The sequence below is a fragment of the Lichenostomus cassidix genome, chromosome 19, assembly GCF_008360975.1.
Source record: "Lichenostomus cassidix isolate B80296 chromosome 19, HeHo_3.0, whole genome shotgun sequence".
NCBI lineage: Eukaryota > Metazoa > Chordata > Aves > Passeriformes > Meliphagidae > Lichenostomus > Lichenostomus cassidix.
The window spans coordinates 7,083,670-7,096,315 of NC_139499.1; the positions used below are offsets into that span (position 1 = coordinate 7,083,670).

General features: G+C 41.0%; 1 protein-coding gene across 1 annotated transcript; it reads left to right on the top strand.

The window, feature by feature from the left end:
• Positions 1-580: 580 nt before the first annotated feature.
• NSRP1 (nuclear speckle splicing regulatory protein 1) lies at positions 581-12,242 on the top strand. Its single transcript, XM_085078373.1, has 7 exons — positions 581-734; positions 1,810-1,897; positions 6,979-7,035; positions 7,193-7,324; positions 7,849-8,056; positions 8,622-8,730; positions 10,613-12,242. Exons 1-7 carry the CDS (start codon positions 715-717, stop codon positions 11,646-11,648), a joined length of 1,650 nt encoding a protein of 549 aa, XP_084934499.1. The 5' UTR covers positions 581-714; the 3' UTR covers positions 11,649-12,242.
• Positions 12,243-12,646: the final 404 nt, after the last annotated feature.

The window sequence follows — 12,646 nt, forward strand, 5'->3', positions numbered from 1 at the left end:
AATCTCCTTGCCTCTGATGTTAATTAGATTTTTCATTCTTCAGTTTTTTTATCAGTCCTTTCCAGGCCAGGATGTCTTCACCCTTGCAGGAGGTGCTCTGGGGTTTTAGATAGCCACTGATGTCCTGCTGATGTTCTGCTGATAGCTCTTTATCTTTGCTTTATCTTTATCTTTATCTTTATCTTTATCTTTATCTTTATCTTTAGGTTACTTCCAGTCTATTGATATGCTGAGTCCACCAGACCTCACCTGGTAGAACAACGCCCTGGAAAGAAACCTAAAATTCCTTTTCCTGGGGTAAAGACAAACAGAACCCTTTGACTAAAGTTATACAAGGTTTTTAAACTGGTATCTTTTCTGACACAGAGAGCGGCGATCACCGGGAGCGCCTCAGGGCCTTTGCCCCCTCAGGGACCTTTCCCGCCACTGCCCTGAGGCGCCCCCGGCTCCCCCCGCCCCTCCCCTCAGGCAGCGCCCGCCATTGCCTTTCCCTCATCAGCACTTTCGCGCCTGCACAACGAGTCGTTAAAAAAAAATCCCCCGCCGCCTCCAGCCCCCTCCGCCCGCTCTCCCCTTCCCTCCCCGAGCGGGACCGCGGCGCGGTGCCCTGGTGGTCTCCGGGGCGGGTGGTAAAAGTGTGCGGTGAGCACTCGGCCGTGAGGAATCTGCGGCCGCGGAACGGCAGCGGCAGCGCGGAGGAAGCGGCCGGGCAAGATGGCGGCGCTGGGCAAGCAGTGAGTGCCAGAGAGCCGGGGCGGGAGGGCCCTGCTGGGCAGCGGGGCAGCGGGCAAGGGGGGAAGCTTGGGGCCAGCGCTGAGAGCGGGGGAAAGCGCTGGAAAAACCCTTGTCCAGGCACTCGCTTGCCCCAGGTGTCCGCCGCTCGGCCTCGCTGTGTTGGTCTGAATTTAAAACCGTGTTTATTAAAAAACAAACACAACTCAAACAGCGGATAGGCGCTTGAGGGTGGGGCGGCGTTGCCCGGGGTTGTTTTTCACTCTTATTTAGGAGAATTTTCTCAGTGTTTCCTCACTCTGAGCCGCTCTCCCACCCCCGAGCACCAGGCCCGGCGGCTCCTGCTCGGCGGTGTTGCCAGGGGGTGTTTTTCACTCTTATTTAGGAGAATCTCAGTGTTCCCTCACTCTCAGCCGCTCTCCCACCCCCGAGCACCGGGCCCGGCGGCTCCTGCCTGGGGCTCAGGGCTCAAGGAAGCAAACAGCGGCTACAGGGATGGTGTGGTACCCCCAGGACTGGTGTTCCAGTTCAGCCATACCCGCTGTGTCCAACTGGTGACTCAGTGATGGTCTCAGGAAAAGACACCAAAAGGAAGTGGGTTTAGCAGAGATGGACTTTGTCAGATGAAGAGTTGTCTGTATGGTTAAACAATCTCTGCATGGCACAATCTGACTGTAAATCTTGTCCTTTGCCATGGTACTTGTGGTTTACATCGCCAGCAAAACAACTGAAGTTACTGAACTGCAAACGTAGCCACAGAATAGTGCGTGGTATAGACTAAGGCTAAATCCCTTCAGGTTAAACAGTAATTTATTACTTCTCTGAGAGATAACTCTTTGAGAACTCTGGACAAAAGGGTTTGGTGCCCTAATTTAGGACAATCATCCAGAAACTTTGCATGGCAAAAGACAGCAGTAGGTCTGGCAGGTGTGCTCTGCTGCAAAGGCTGCTCACATATAACTTTGATACATTATGTTGATGCTGATCTTTTGCTTCAGAATTGTTAATGGCAGATTTTCGGTTTGAAACATGCTATGTTGTAAGTGATGCTAAAGGTAAATTTTTTTCTCTCTCTAGATATGGGCTTATTATGCCCAAAAAACTGCAACAGAAAAATCTTGTTTCAAAGAAGCTCTCGGTATTCGCAGACGAGTCAGATGAAGAGGTCAGTTCAACAATTTTCTTCTGAAATTTGCCGCATATTCTGCAAATTTATTTGTGTCCAGCACTTAAAGGGTGCAGCAGGTTTTGGCAATGTCACTAGGATATGTGTCATCATTTTGGATTTGGGTGTGAAATGTGATCTGTGTTTTCTTTAGTACACATTAGATGGAAATGATGAGTTGTTTGTTACTTTCTGTCAGTTCTTTCAGAAGTTCAGCACATGTGACAACCTGTTTGCAAGAGTTAACTGTAGCTTGTAAAGAGATTTGTTGTCTGTCACTGGTGAATGCCTGAAATTAGAACAACCAGTAGTAATCAACAGGCTTCACTCAGATACTAACTTTAAATGTAGTAGTTCAGTGTGTTTTATCCTTCAGCTCATTCCACCCAAATTTGATGCAATAGATATTATGATGTGTATACTGTGAAAAAAAGCTGTAAAACCTTGAAGTTCTAAAGCATAAGAAAATGTATGATATTGTGTGACAGTTCTTTTTTTTATTTTCAAAATATTCGCTCTCTACCTGCCTCAGCAGAGGGCGCTGTGCACTGCGTAAATCCCACCTGGATGTTGTATTTATAATCCGTGTTACAGAGATGTTCTTTCTTCCCTAGAGCTTCACTTGAGCTTGTTTCACCTAGAGCTTGCTCTTGTGTGGTTGAGAAAAGCAATGCTAATAGAGCATCAAATAATTTTGGTCAGTTTCTGACTCACCAAAGCAGTTATTTTTAAAATGTATTTTTATTTTAATGAACTAGCAGCTGTTAATTTTATGTCACAGAAAGACTGAATTTAGCAATTCTTAGCTCCTGCATACCTGGTTCCATTACAGGATCCAGTGTTGCTGTTGAAGGTGTCTGAGCTCCTGTTTTACAGGGCATGAAAGGACTGAGAGCCTTCCTAGTGATATTCACTCAACCCTCAACATGAAACTGCCTCAGTGCAGCTCACAGGAAACAGGACAGGAATATGTTTTAAATCCCAACTCTTCCCTCACTTAGCTGTGATCTCAGAGGTGCTTCCCTCCACTGTGGCTATAGAGAGAGGCTTTCCTTTAGATACAGCTAATAGAGATGTTAGTGGATCCACTCTCCTCAATGGCAGGAACACTTTCCCTGTTAGATGGGATTTAGTGTCTTTCTCTGCATAAAGGATCTAACCCCACATTTTCCAGATCCCAGGAATAAGCTTCATTTAATCTGTTGTCATTAAACATGTGGTAGGTCTGGGAACCTTCCTGAGTATAGCGAAAGTCTGTCTTGTATTTTGTCACTTCTTCATTTTCTCTTAATATCTAAACATTGAAAGGAAAGAATGAATACTAATAAATCTGGTAAAAATAATATATGATACTGACTGCCAAGTTTTAGCTCAACAGCTCCAGTATCTTCCCTTTCAGAAAAGCTGACAGATTCACTGTCAGTCTGTTATAAAAGCTCTTGAAAGTTGTGCTCATTAGTATGGTACATACCGAGCAAAAAGAATAATCTCATAACTGCCTTTATCAAAGAAGATTGTTTTTTTTTTTAAAAATCAGAACTACTTTATTAGTTCAGTAATAATTTCAGGGCTTTTCAAGATAAGGAGCAGTATTTGGGAGGGGTTTCATTTCCTGTCTGCTGCCTTATCAGTCAGAACTACATCTCAAATGTCTGGAGATTATGTATTTTTAACTGAACTCTAATAAAGTTTGTGCTGGGAAATCTGCACACCTGACTTGGTCTGTGATTATATATTAGATACCAAACTTTTGCTCTGTTTTTTTTTTAACATTACTATGCATTTTTCACTCAGATTTTACCTCTACCCTTGCTGAAGGAATTTGGGTATTTTTGTCCTGTGGCTAAGTACATTAATGGATGTTAGTTGCTGAAGATGATCTTTGTGTTAGTTCATAAGAAACAGACCATCTGGGATGGAAATTTTCTTGAAATACAGTGTAGACTGGGAAAAGGTGTCTTGTCAGTCTGTGTGATGTTCATTGTTCCATTTTACCTTTGTGGTTTAGTTGAAATTATCTTTGTGGTACAGCTGATAAAATTTCTGTTTCTTGATTGCACCAGAATTACCCAGTGTATGTTTCTGTACCATTCCAGTCTTTCAAAACTGATTTGTTGCTACAGGATGAAAAGTATGGCTAAGAAAATAACTGTCCATAGACCTCAGTTGGTGCTAAATTTGGGAGAGAGATTATGGAGCCAATGTGGATAGTTCTGTGAATATATCAGCTGGATTTGGTGGGTTTTTTAGCGACCACCTAAAAGATAAATGGAATGTTTAAACAGGCAGAAGCTGAAAATAAGCAGAAAATGATACCTTGTTGTAGGCTCAGATTTTTGGTTTTGCCTACCAATCCTTCCATTCCCTTTGCAACTTTGCAAAGAGCCTATGACTAAAAGGGATTTTCTGAGTAATTAATGTTGGTGCTGACCAGAATTCATGCAACAGTTTCCATGCAAAGTAAGACTAAGTAGAGTAAAAGAGCTCCTAGAAAAGAGTTTTCTGAGAAGGGGGATGTGGAAAGGAGCAGCTCAAGAGGATGTACATAAAATCAAGAATAATTCAGAGAAGTAAGGTGATGCTGCCATTTCTCATCAAATAAGCAGCAGGTTGTGTTATGGAATCACCAAGTAACTGGTTTAATCTAAACAGAAGGCAGATATGTAATTAAGGTGTGGAATTCCCTGCCACAGGATGCTGTGGCATGGCCAAAAATATAAATGGATTCAGAAATGGCTTAGTCAAATTAAGGTATGCTCTTGGTGTTAAACAATGGTTCAGGTGCATCCTCCAGTTCAGGAAGCCCTTGATCTGGTTTCTAGAAACTAGGAAGGAGTTCTGAGGAAAGCTAATTCTGTGTACATGACTTGTTTTTTATGTTCATTCTCATGATCTTCTGCTAGTAGTCATGACTCATGTTGCATGTGAATTGAGAGGAATCTGTTGCCTGATGTGATTTTTATTTTTCTCCTCCATGAAGATTGGAGTCTCATGCACAGGTTGTAGTTGGATAGTGCAGGTCTCTAAGGATACTCCTGAAGTTTTCAGTCCTAAATCCATGTACATGAGGGTGTAAGTAACTCATTTTGGAGTGAGAAGGAGGCAAGAAATGGAATGAACCATGAGATATGTTAGCAGGTTGGGGTGATGTATTGCTATTTTTTAAAAAAATAACCTTTTCAGTCGTGTACAAGCTCTCTTCCATGGCCTGGTAGCAGTGGTAGACTGGAGAGCCTAATTTCTGAGAGTTCCTTGATTTGCATGCATTCTATGTTCTTTCACAGGATAGGGTTAAAAAGTTTTCTCCTTCCAGAAAATATTGAACTACAAGCTTTGTGCTTCAGAAGAATAGCTTGGCTAGAGGGAAGGAGAAAGTATGAGACAGATTGCTGAGTTTATAGGGCCTTTAATAAATGGGCAGTTGATAAGTGAAAACAATACAAAGGGACGGGAAGTTCTCATCTATCAGAGCTCACAGCACAACAGGAAATTGTCCACCATAAACCATTGGGGAAGGTGTTTGTTTTCTGTAAACTTACTGCCACTCTAGAGAAATGGCAGATGGACTTCTTTACCATCCAATAATGAGGATTATGTATTACTTCAGTGTTTACCTGATCTTTGTAGATCAGTTCATTTATTTCGTGTAGGCAGACAAGGAGAACATTTTAAGCAGTGTTTCAGATATTTTGGTGAAATAAAGCTTCTTGTGTAAATGTAGCTGCAGAGTCTGTTTTCTAGGATAGTGCAGGGGAGATTCTTCACTGTTGAGGTGCCTTGCTGTTAAACCACTGTAAGAGTTTCCCATAGAGGAAACCTTAGTGATGACCCTCAATATGTCAAACTGGGTAAAGGGACACACATGGGTGAGAATTTGTGATTTCAGTCTTTCCCAGTGCTGAGGAGGAGCTGGGTGCTCAGCACAGGGCCAGTGTCTGCTCACACAGCACTGCCCACCTGCCAAATCAAGCACCTCTGAGGAGGGGAGAGAGAGAGAGACAGAGTGCACAGAGTCACGTATAATGAAACTGCATCCTGGCACAGCTTGTTCCCTGTTTCTGCAATTAACCAGTGAAAAGAAAAAGATTTGCACTGTTTACAGTCTGTCCTGTAGAAAATTGTGGAAAAGCACTTGGTGTTTTTCCTTGTTGACACATCTGTTAAAGTTTTAATAGGAGAAGAAAGAGGGGTCATGACATGTTATTATTTTATTTTAAACATCAAATGAATTTAAAAGCCTTCATGTTCAGGGGTTCTGTTTGAATTTAGATGGTGCTAATTCTGTTTGATTTCAGAAGATCTTAGTCCCTGCAGCCAAGCTCCCTGCTAGTTGGTTTTAATTTTTAAATTTTATTAAGAACGAATTACAGAATCTCTTTGCCTTTTTAAAATGAGACACAGAGCATGTATTAGCCAAAGCTGCAAAACTTGGGAAGCTGCCAAAATGCAAAAGGATTTTTCCTTCCTAATTCTGCTTTTTAAGATTAAGAGATATTTAATTACATAAACAAGGATACAAGTCCTGCCATTATAGTGGATCTGTTTAATAAACTGTATTATCTATTGGCTGAGAAAAGATAGATATATAGTTTAGGTCAAAACTAATTAAAAGAAAAAAGTAAATAAAATGCAAAGCGTTTTTGTGCAAGACAGTATGAATAGAAAACATATTTTCACTGGGGATCTGTTTCTTCTTAGGAAAGATTAGTATTGCTATTTTCTAGCATATTCATCTTGAGAAACTAAACAGTAACATTTGAAGTACATGCTGCTTAGCTGTGTTCTTCTTTCTGAACATACACAGCTAATGATACAGATCAATCTTGAAATAAATATCAAATCCTTTCAGAGTTTTGGTTTTTACTACGAATACAGTTTCTCTTTTTTCATATGATTGTCAGTAAGAATCTCTGCTTGTGACTGCTACATCTCTAATGTACATGCAGGAAGAACTGAGTATTTTCTGAATCACACCTGTCTGTAATTGGACTGTTATATAATTGTTTGTTAGAATAGTAGAAAAATAATACTATTTGTGTCAATGTAATTAATTTTGTTTCTGCAATGCTTCCTTTGTACAGCCAACTGTTGGGGAAAGTCTTCAGAAAGAAGCATTGAAAAAACAAGCAATGAAACAGGTAAGGGACTGGTTTCAATTTACTCTCAGTGTTCTGATGGGTAGGTTTAGACTATAGATCTGTTTAAATTGCGATATAGGAATGAAATATTTGCAAATGGTAAAAATTTCATGATTATTATTTTAATATCTTCACCTCCCCCCTTTTTTTCTTTTAGACAAAGTTGGAGATACAGAAGGCTTTAGAAGAAGATGCTACAGTGTATGAATATGACAGTATTTATGATGAAATGCAGCAGAAGAAGAAAGAAAGCAGTGCCAAATTGTTAGCTGGAAATGATGACAAAAAGGTCAATACCTGAGAATGTATCCTGTCTGTCCAACTCTGTCTGCTTGGGGTAACCATGCCTGGTTAACTTGTAAACTTCAAAGCATTGTGAATTATCCTGACAAGTGATACTTTCATTTTCATTCTATTTCATTTGAAGGCTCTTGTCAGGTTATGTGGGTATAGAAAGAAGCTTCCCAGTCCTTAAAAGAAGGGCAAGGCTGTTACAGAGACAACAGAGGGATGAAAAATCAAAAAGCATTTATTTTCATGTAGAGTAAAAATCCTCCTAGTCAGAGCTGGGATGACTGTTTTGATTTAATACAGCAACCTCTTGGCACTGGGAAACGTGCCATGTTAGGGATCTGAAAGGTAATGGCAGTTTATTTCAGATAGCTATCAATCAGGGGGAGAACACATTAGAGTAGCTCCTGACAATTTTCTTCCATTACCAACTTAATTCAACATCTCCATCAATCCCAATTTGTGTTTTCTCAGCCACCTCAATTACCTTGCAGCACAGTAACTTTTTTCCTCCTACTTCAGCCCAGATATATCCACAATATCCTCAAAGCAGCTGAAATTAGAAAGAAGGAACAAGAAAGAAGAATGGAAAGAAAAATTCAGAAAGAGCGTGAAATGGAAGGAGGAGAGTTTGCACACAAAGAGGCTTTTGTGACTTCAGCCTATAAGAAGAAGCTGCAAGAAAGAGCTGAGGAGGAGGAGAGAGAAAGAAGAGAATCAGCTCTTGAGGGTGAGATTCACAGTGAAATAATTGTCCTGAAAAAGAAGTAGGGCCTTGTACATGATTTACATGTTCATCTGGTGGTCCCTCTCTGAGGCTTGAGATAATTAATATCAAAGAGGACCAGATTAGCAGATCCTGAATCAGATCCACCTTGGTCTGTTAATTTCCTTTGTACATGTTACAAATAGGAGAGATGAAGCTCCTCTGTGTGTGTGTGAGTGCTATTTGGGTTGGTACTTCTTAATTTTTGAGGGAGGGTCAGTTGTTGAAAGAAGACTGGTAAGCCTGGGGTACAATGATGTTTCCAGTCCTCACCTCAGGATCTGAGTAGATGTAAAGCACAGGATATAGGATCATAGGATAAATTGGAGTGAAGTGGACCTCTGAAGGTCATCTGTTCCAGCTTCCTACTCCAAGCAGGTCAGATCAGGTTACTCTGAGCTTTTTCCACTTTCGGTTTGAAAACCTCCAGGATGGAGATTGCAGTCTTGGTGGTGTCTACCAGTTGGGAGTTGTGTGTGATGAGTGTTTGTGGCACAGTAAATCAAACCTCTCTCTCTCTTTCTCTCAGCATACTTGGATGTGACCAAACAGAGGGATCTCAGTGGATTCTACAGACATCTTTTAAACCAGAGTGTGGGGGAAGAAGAGATGCCTAAATGCAGCTTCCGTGAAGCCAGGTAGGATGTGATTCCAACAAGGTTTCAAGAATAAAAACCAGCATCTGGCTGTTTATGATTCCATACTCAGTGGAGGATTAGACAGAGAGCACTGAAACAGTGGTAAGGTAAACTGGTTATTTTATACAGCTGATTAACTGAATTATTTGGTAAATAACTAATGATCATCAGTGACACAGAAATGAAACAAGCAGGACAGGGACACTGTCTAAAAAGTATCAAGAGGGCAGTCATGCTTGTAATCCTGCTTGGTATTATTCTAACATACATTTTCTTTGGTTTACATAATATTTAGCAATATGTTTTAAGTTACACATTTTGAATCACAAAGACAAGAGGTAAAATAATGAGCATAGCAGTAAGTCATAGGAAATGAATATGCTATGAATTTCCTGTAAAGAATGTGAGTCTCTTAACTTTGTGCTTACTCCACATTTAGTGGCATAAAAACTAAATTGAGTGTTGACACTGTGGTAAAAGGAAATGAATCAAATATGTAGGAAATCCAGTGGAAACAGTTTGAAATCTCTGTATGTGAGCATTCCAAAGCAAAGTAATGAGATGCAGCTGAATTATTTAGGTATTTAAAATGGTAACATGCTGCCCTGTGGGCAAATGTGATGAAGGGGATGTTTCTTGTATGCAGCAACTGATCATGTGGGACAATTAACTCAGGTTAAGCCTAGTTTGATAGAAGTTTTGAATATGGGTGTCACTTGTTAAGTGCTTGACATCACAAAGAAAATGCAGCTTTCATCAGGAGATCTTCGAGATACAAGATTGGATTATTAGAAAGCAAATTCTTAGGGTAAATGAAGAAAGGAACCACTGAAGTTATTCAGCTGTCTGAAATAAGGGAGTTCTCCATGAAGTCTTCAGGATGATGTGATTTGGTACTGTGCAGAGAGCATTTAAAATGATGGTTTCTTAATCTTGGAAATTAAGGAAGTTTCCTTTAGTGGCACATAAAATCAATTCAGCAGAAACAAGTAGTCCTGTGGATGGTGCTCCCAGCAAGGCTTTCAAATAAAAAGCCTCAGGTGTATATTTTAATTTTATTCTTTCTTATGGTGGTACAACAGGGTGCAGAGAGAAAACAGCTCCATTATTACTTCTCATAATTGTCCCTAAAGTGGTCCACCTTTGAGTTGCATTACTAAGTAAATTACCAAACTTTTCAGTGTAATTTTTAGTCCTTATTCATAGGCTGTCCATGCCCTCAAGCATTCAGCAGACATAGACTCTAACTGGTGGTGTGCTGACTCATGAGAGTGCCCCACAGGCTGTTACTGGAGCTGTGATTAAATGGAAGAGACGTGGCTTGTGTGAACATGTATTTCCTCATCAGCCAGAAGACAATGACAAAGCATAACCCCCTCCATGGGTCAGCATTTTGCATTTAAGGACATTAGAGCTGTTAAAAGTTACTAATTCCTGTCTAGCCACAAGTGAGATCTTCAGAAGTACTGGATTTAAAAAAACCATGTTCCTGTCTCTGTCAACAAAACACACAACCTCCTGCTTCTTCTCCGGAAAATTATTTGATGTGAAAAGACGATGAGGACAAAACACATAAGCAAACTTGTAACTTGCCAACAGGCTTACACAGGAACACAAATCAATGTCGTTTTCCTTAGATGGAGGCTGCACATACATAACCACTGTCACTCCTTTAGGTAAGTTCCTCAGCTCACATTCACCAGTGAACCAGATATGGATACTGTGTGTTGGATTCCTGAAACCTCAGCCACAGGCAGATTTGCTTTCTTAGACTTTCCAGCAGCATCTTTTGCCCAAGTCTTGACCAGAAGTCAGTTTGTGGAAAAGTCCAAGATCTTAGGTGTTTTAATGTTGTTTTTCTTTTCTAACATAAAAAATATAGGATAAAGGAAGAAAAACCTGACAGTCAGGATGAACCCAACGAGAAGAACAAATGCCCATCAGAAAGACAAAGGGTGAAGCCCTCTAAGAAAGAGAGTAATCCAGATGCTGATACCGACTTGGAAACTGATAGCAGTGATGATGAAAAGAGACACAAACATAGTAAAGTAGATTCGAAAAAGAAGAAAAGAAGGGGGAGCTCTGTGAGCAGTGAAGAGGAGGCTAAACATCACAAAAGCCAGAGGCATTCCAGGTCACCAAGCTCATCCAGTGTGGAGGAAGAGCCACGCACCAAAGCCCAAGCAAGTCATCCTGCAAAGAGGGGAGAGAGCAGATCAAGCAGAAGGGGAAATGATGAGCAGCACTGGGAAAAGGATTATGAGAGGAGTAGGACCCATGAAAAGGATCATCAAAGGGAAAGGGAAGAGCGACATAGGCATGGGGATCACACTAGTAAAGATCACTACAGGAGGAGGGAAGATCAAGATGATAAACAAAGGGGGAAGGAGAGAAAGGAGAGGGAGGGACATAGCAGAGAATGGAGGAGGGCAAAGGAGAGAGAGGAGAAGGGCTCAGAGAAGGAACGAGAGAAAGAAAGAACAAGAAATGATAAAGACAGATATAATGACAGAGAGAAGGAGAGAGGAGAGAAATACAGAGAAAGGGAAGATCATGCAAAGGAGAGGAGAGAGAAATATGGAAGTGATGAAAAGAAGTATAGAGAGAGGAGAGGAAGTACTCCTACATCTTTAGACAAAGATGGAGAGACTGATCTGGGAAAAGAGAGAAAGGGCAAAGACAGAGAGGTGGATGAGAAGGGAAGCTCCAGCTCTGGAGGCTTGTCTGACCAGAAGCGTAAAGCTGGAGAAGAAGGGGACAAAGAGGAGAAAGAACAAGCACAGAAAGCCGCTGAGAGCATGAGCAAATTTGCTAAAAGGAGCAGCGAGGAGACAGTGATGTCAGCGCGGGATCGGTACCTGGCCCGGCAGATGGCCCGGGTCAGCACCAAACCTTACATCGAGAAGGAGGAGGATTGATGTCCCTGGGCTGGCCACAAACACCTGGGCTGTCAGCCACAAGGGAGGGCCACTTCATTTGTACAGAGAAATTATCCTGGTTATTTATTCCTGGCTTCCTTCCAGAAATTGTGTGTCCCTTAAGAGAACAACTTTTGGAAGGGATTATGGGGTCTCTTGACACACACCCTTAGTCTGTTTGTACATTGAAATATTAAATGTGGCTGACTGTCCTCCTTGCCCTTCAGTACCATGTCCTTGGTACCTGGAGATTTCAGACAGACCTGGGAGTGTTACACAATTTAATGTGAGAATATGTCCCCCTGCTCCTTTCAGAAGCCAAAACAGTGAGCTCTGCTGAAACAAAGGTGTTCTCAGCTCTTGGAAGACTCATTGTTGCCCACTGGTGCTCTCAAAAATGGGAAGCAGACCTGTAAAAGTGGGTGACAAAGCAGGAAAAACAGCCTGAATAATGATCTAGGAGATTTCTGTATGTAGTGTGGAGTTTTGTAAGCTATATGCATATTGAGATACAAATTTTGTATTATTGTGTGGGCGTTGGTCTGGGGACCTGATGTACAGAAACAGTTAATAAAGTGTAAGATACATATTGGATCTAATGTGTGGGATATTTTACTGCATCTTTTTTGCATGGAATAAGGTAGATTAGTCTTTACATGTATTACAGTTGTATCTGTTAAATGATATTTTAGATTTGTCAGTCGTCTGTTCAAAGGTTCATATTCAAGAATAAAATTACCTTCAGACTAGGTAAGTAGGATGTCTGACAGCGACCATAGCTTTTAGAATACATTTTCAACACTTTTAAAATTGTTTCTTTCACTTTGTTTTGTAGTAAGTTAATTACTTTTATGCTAGAGTAAGGTGAACTTACATGTTGAAAAAAACAGGTTTTGAGATTCGTGTTCCCCTAATAATTTGTTCAGCAGACTTAGTAATGAGACAAAATGTGAGTAAAATTAAATGCAAATGCTGCCACTTTACAAAGGCTTGGAATG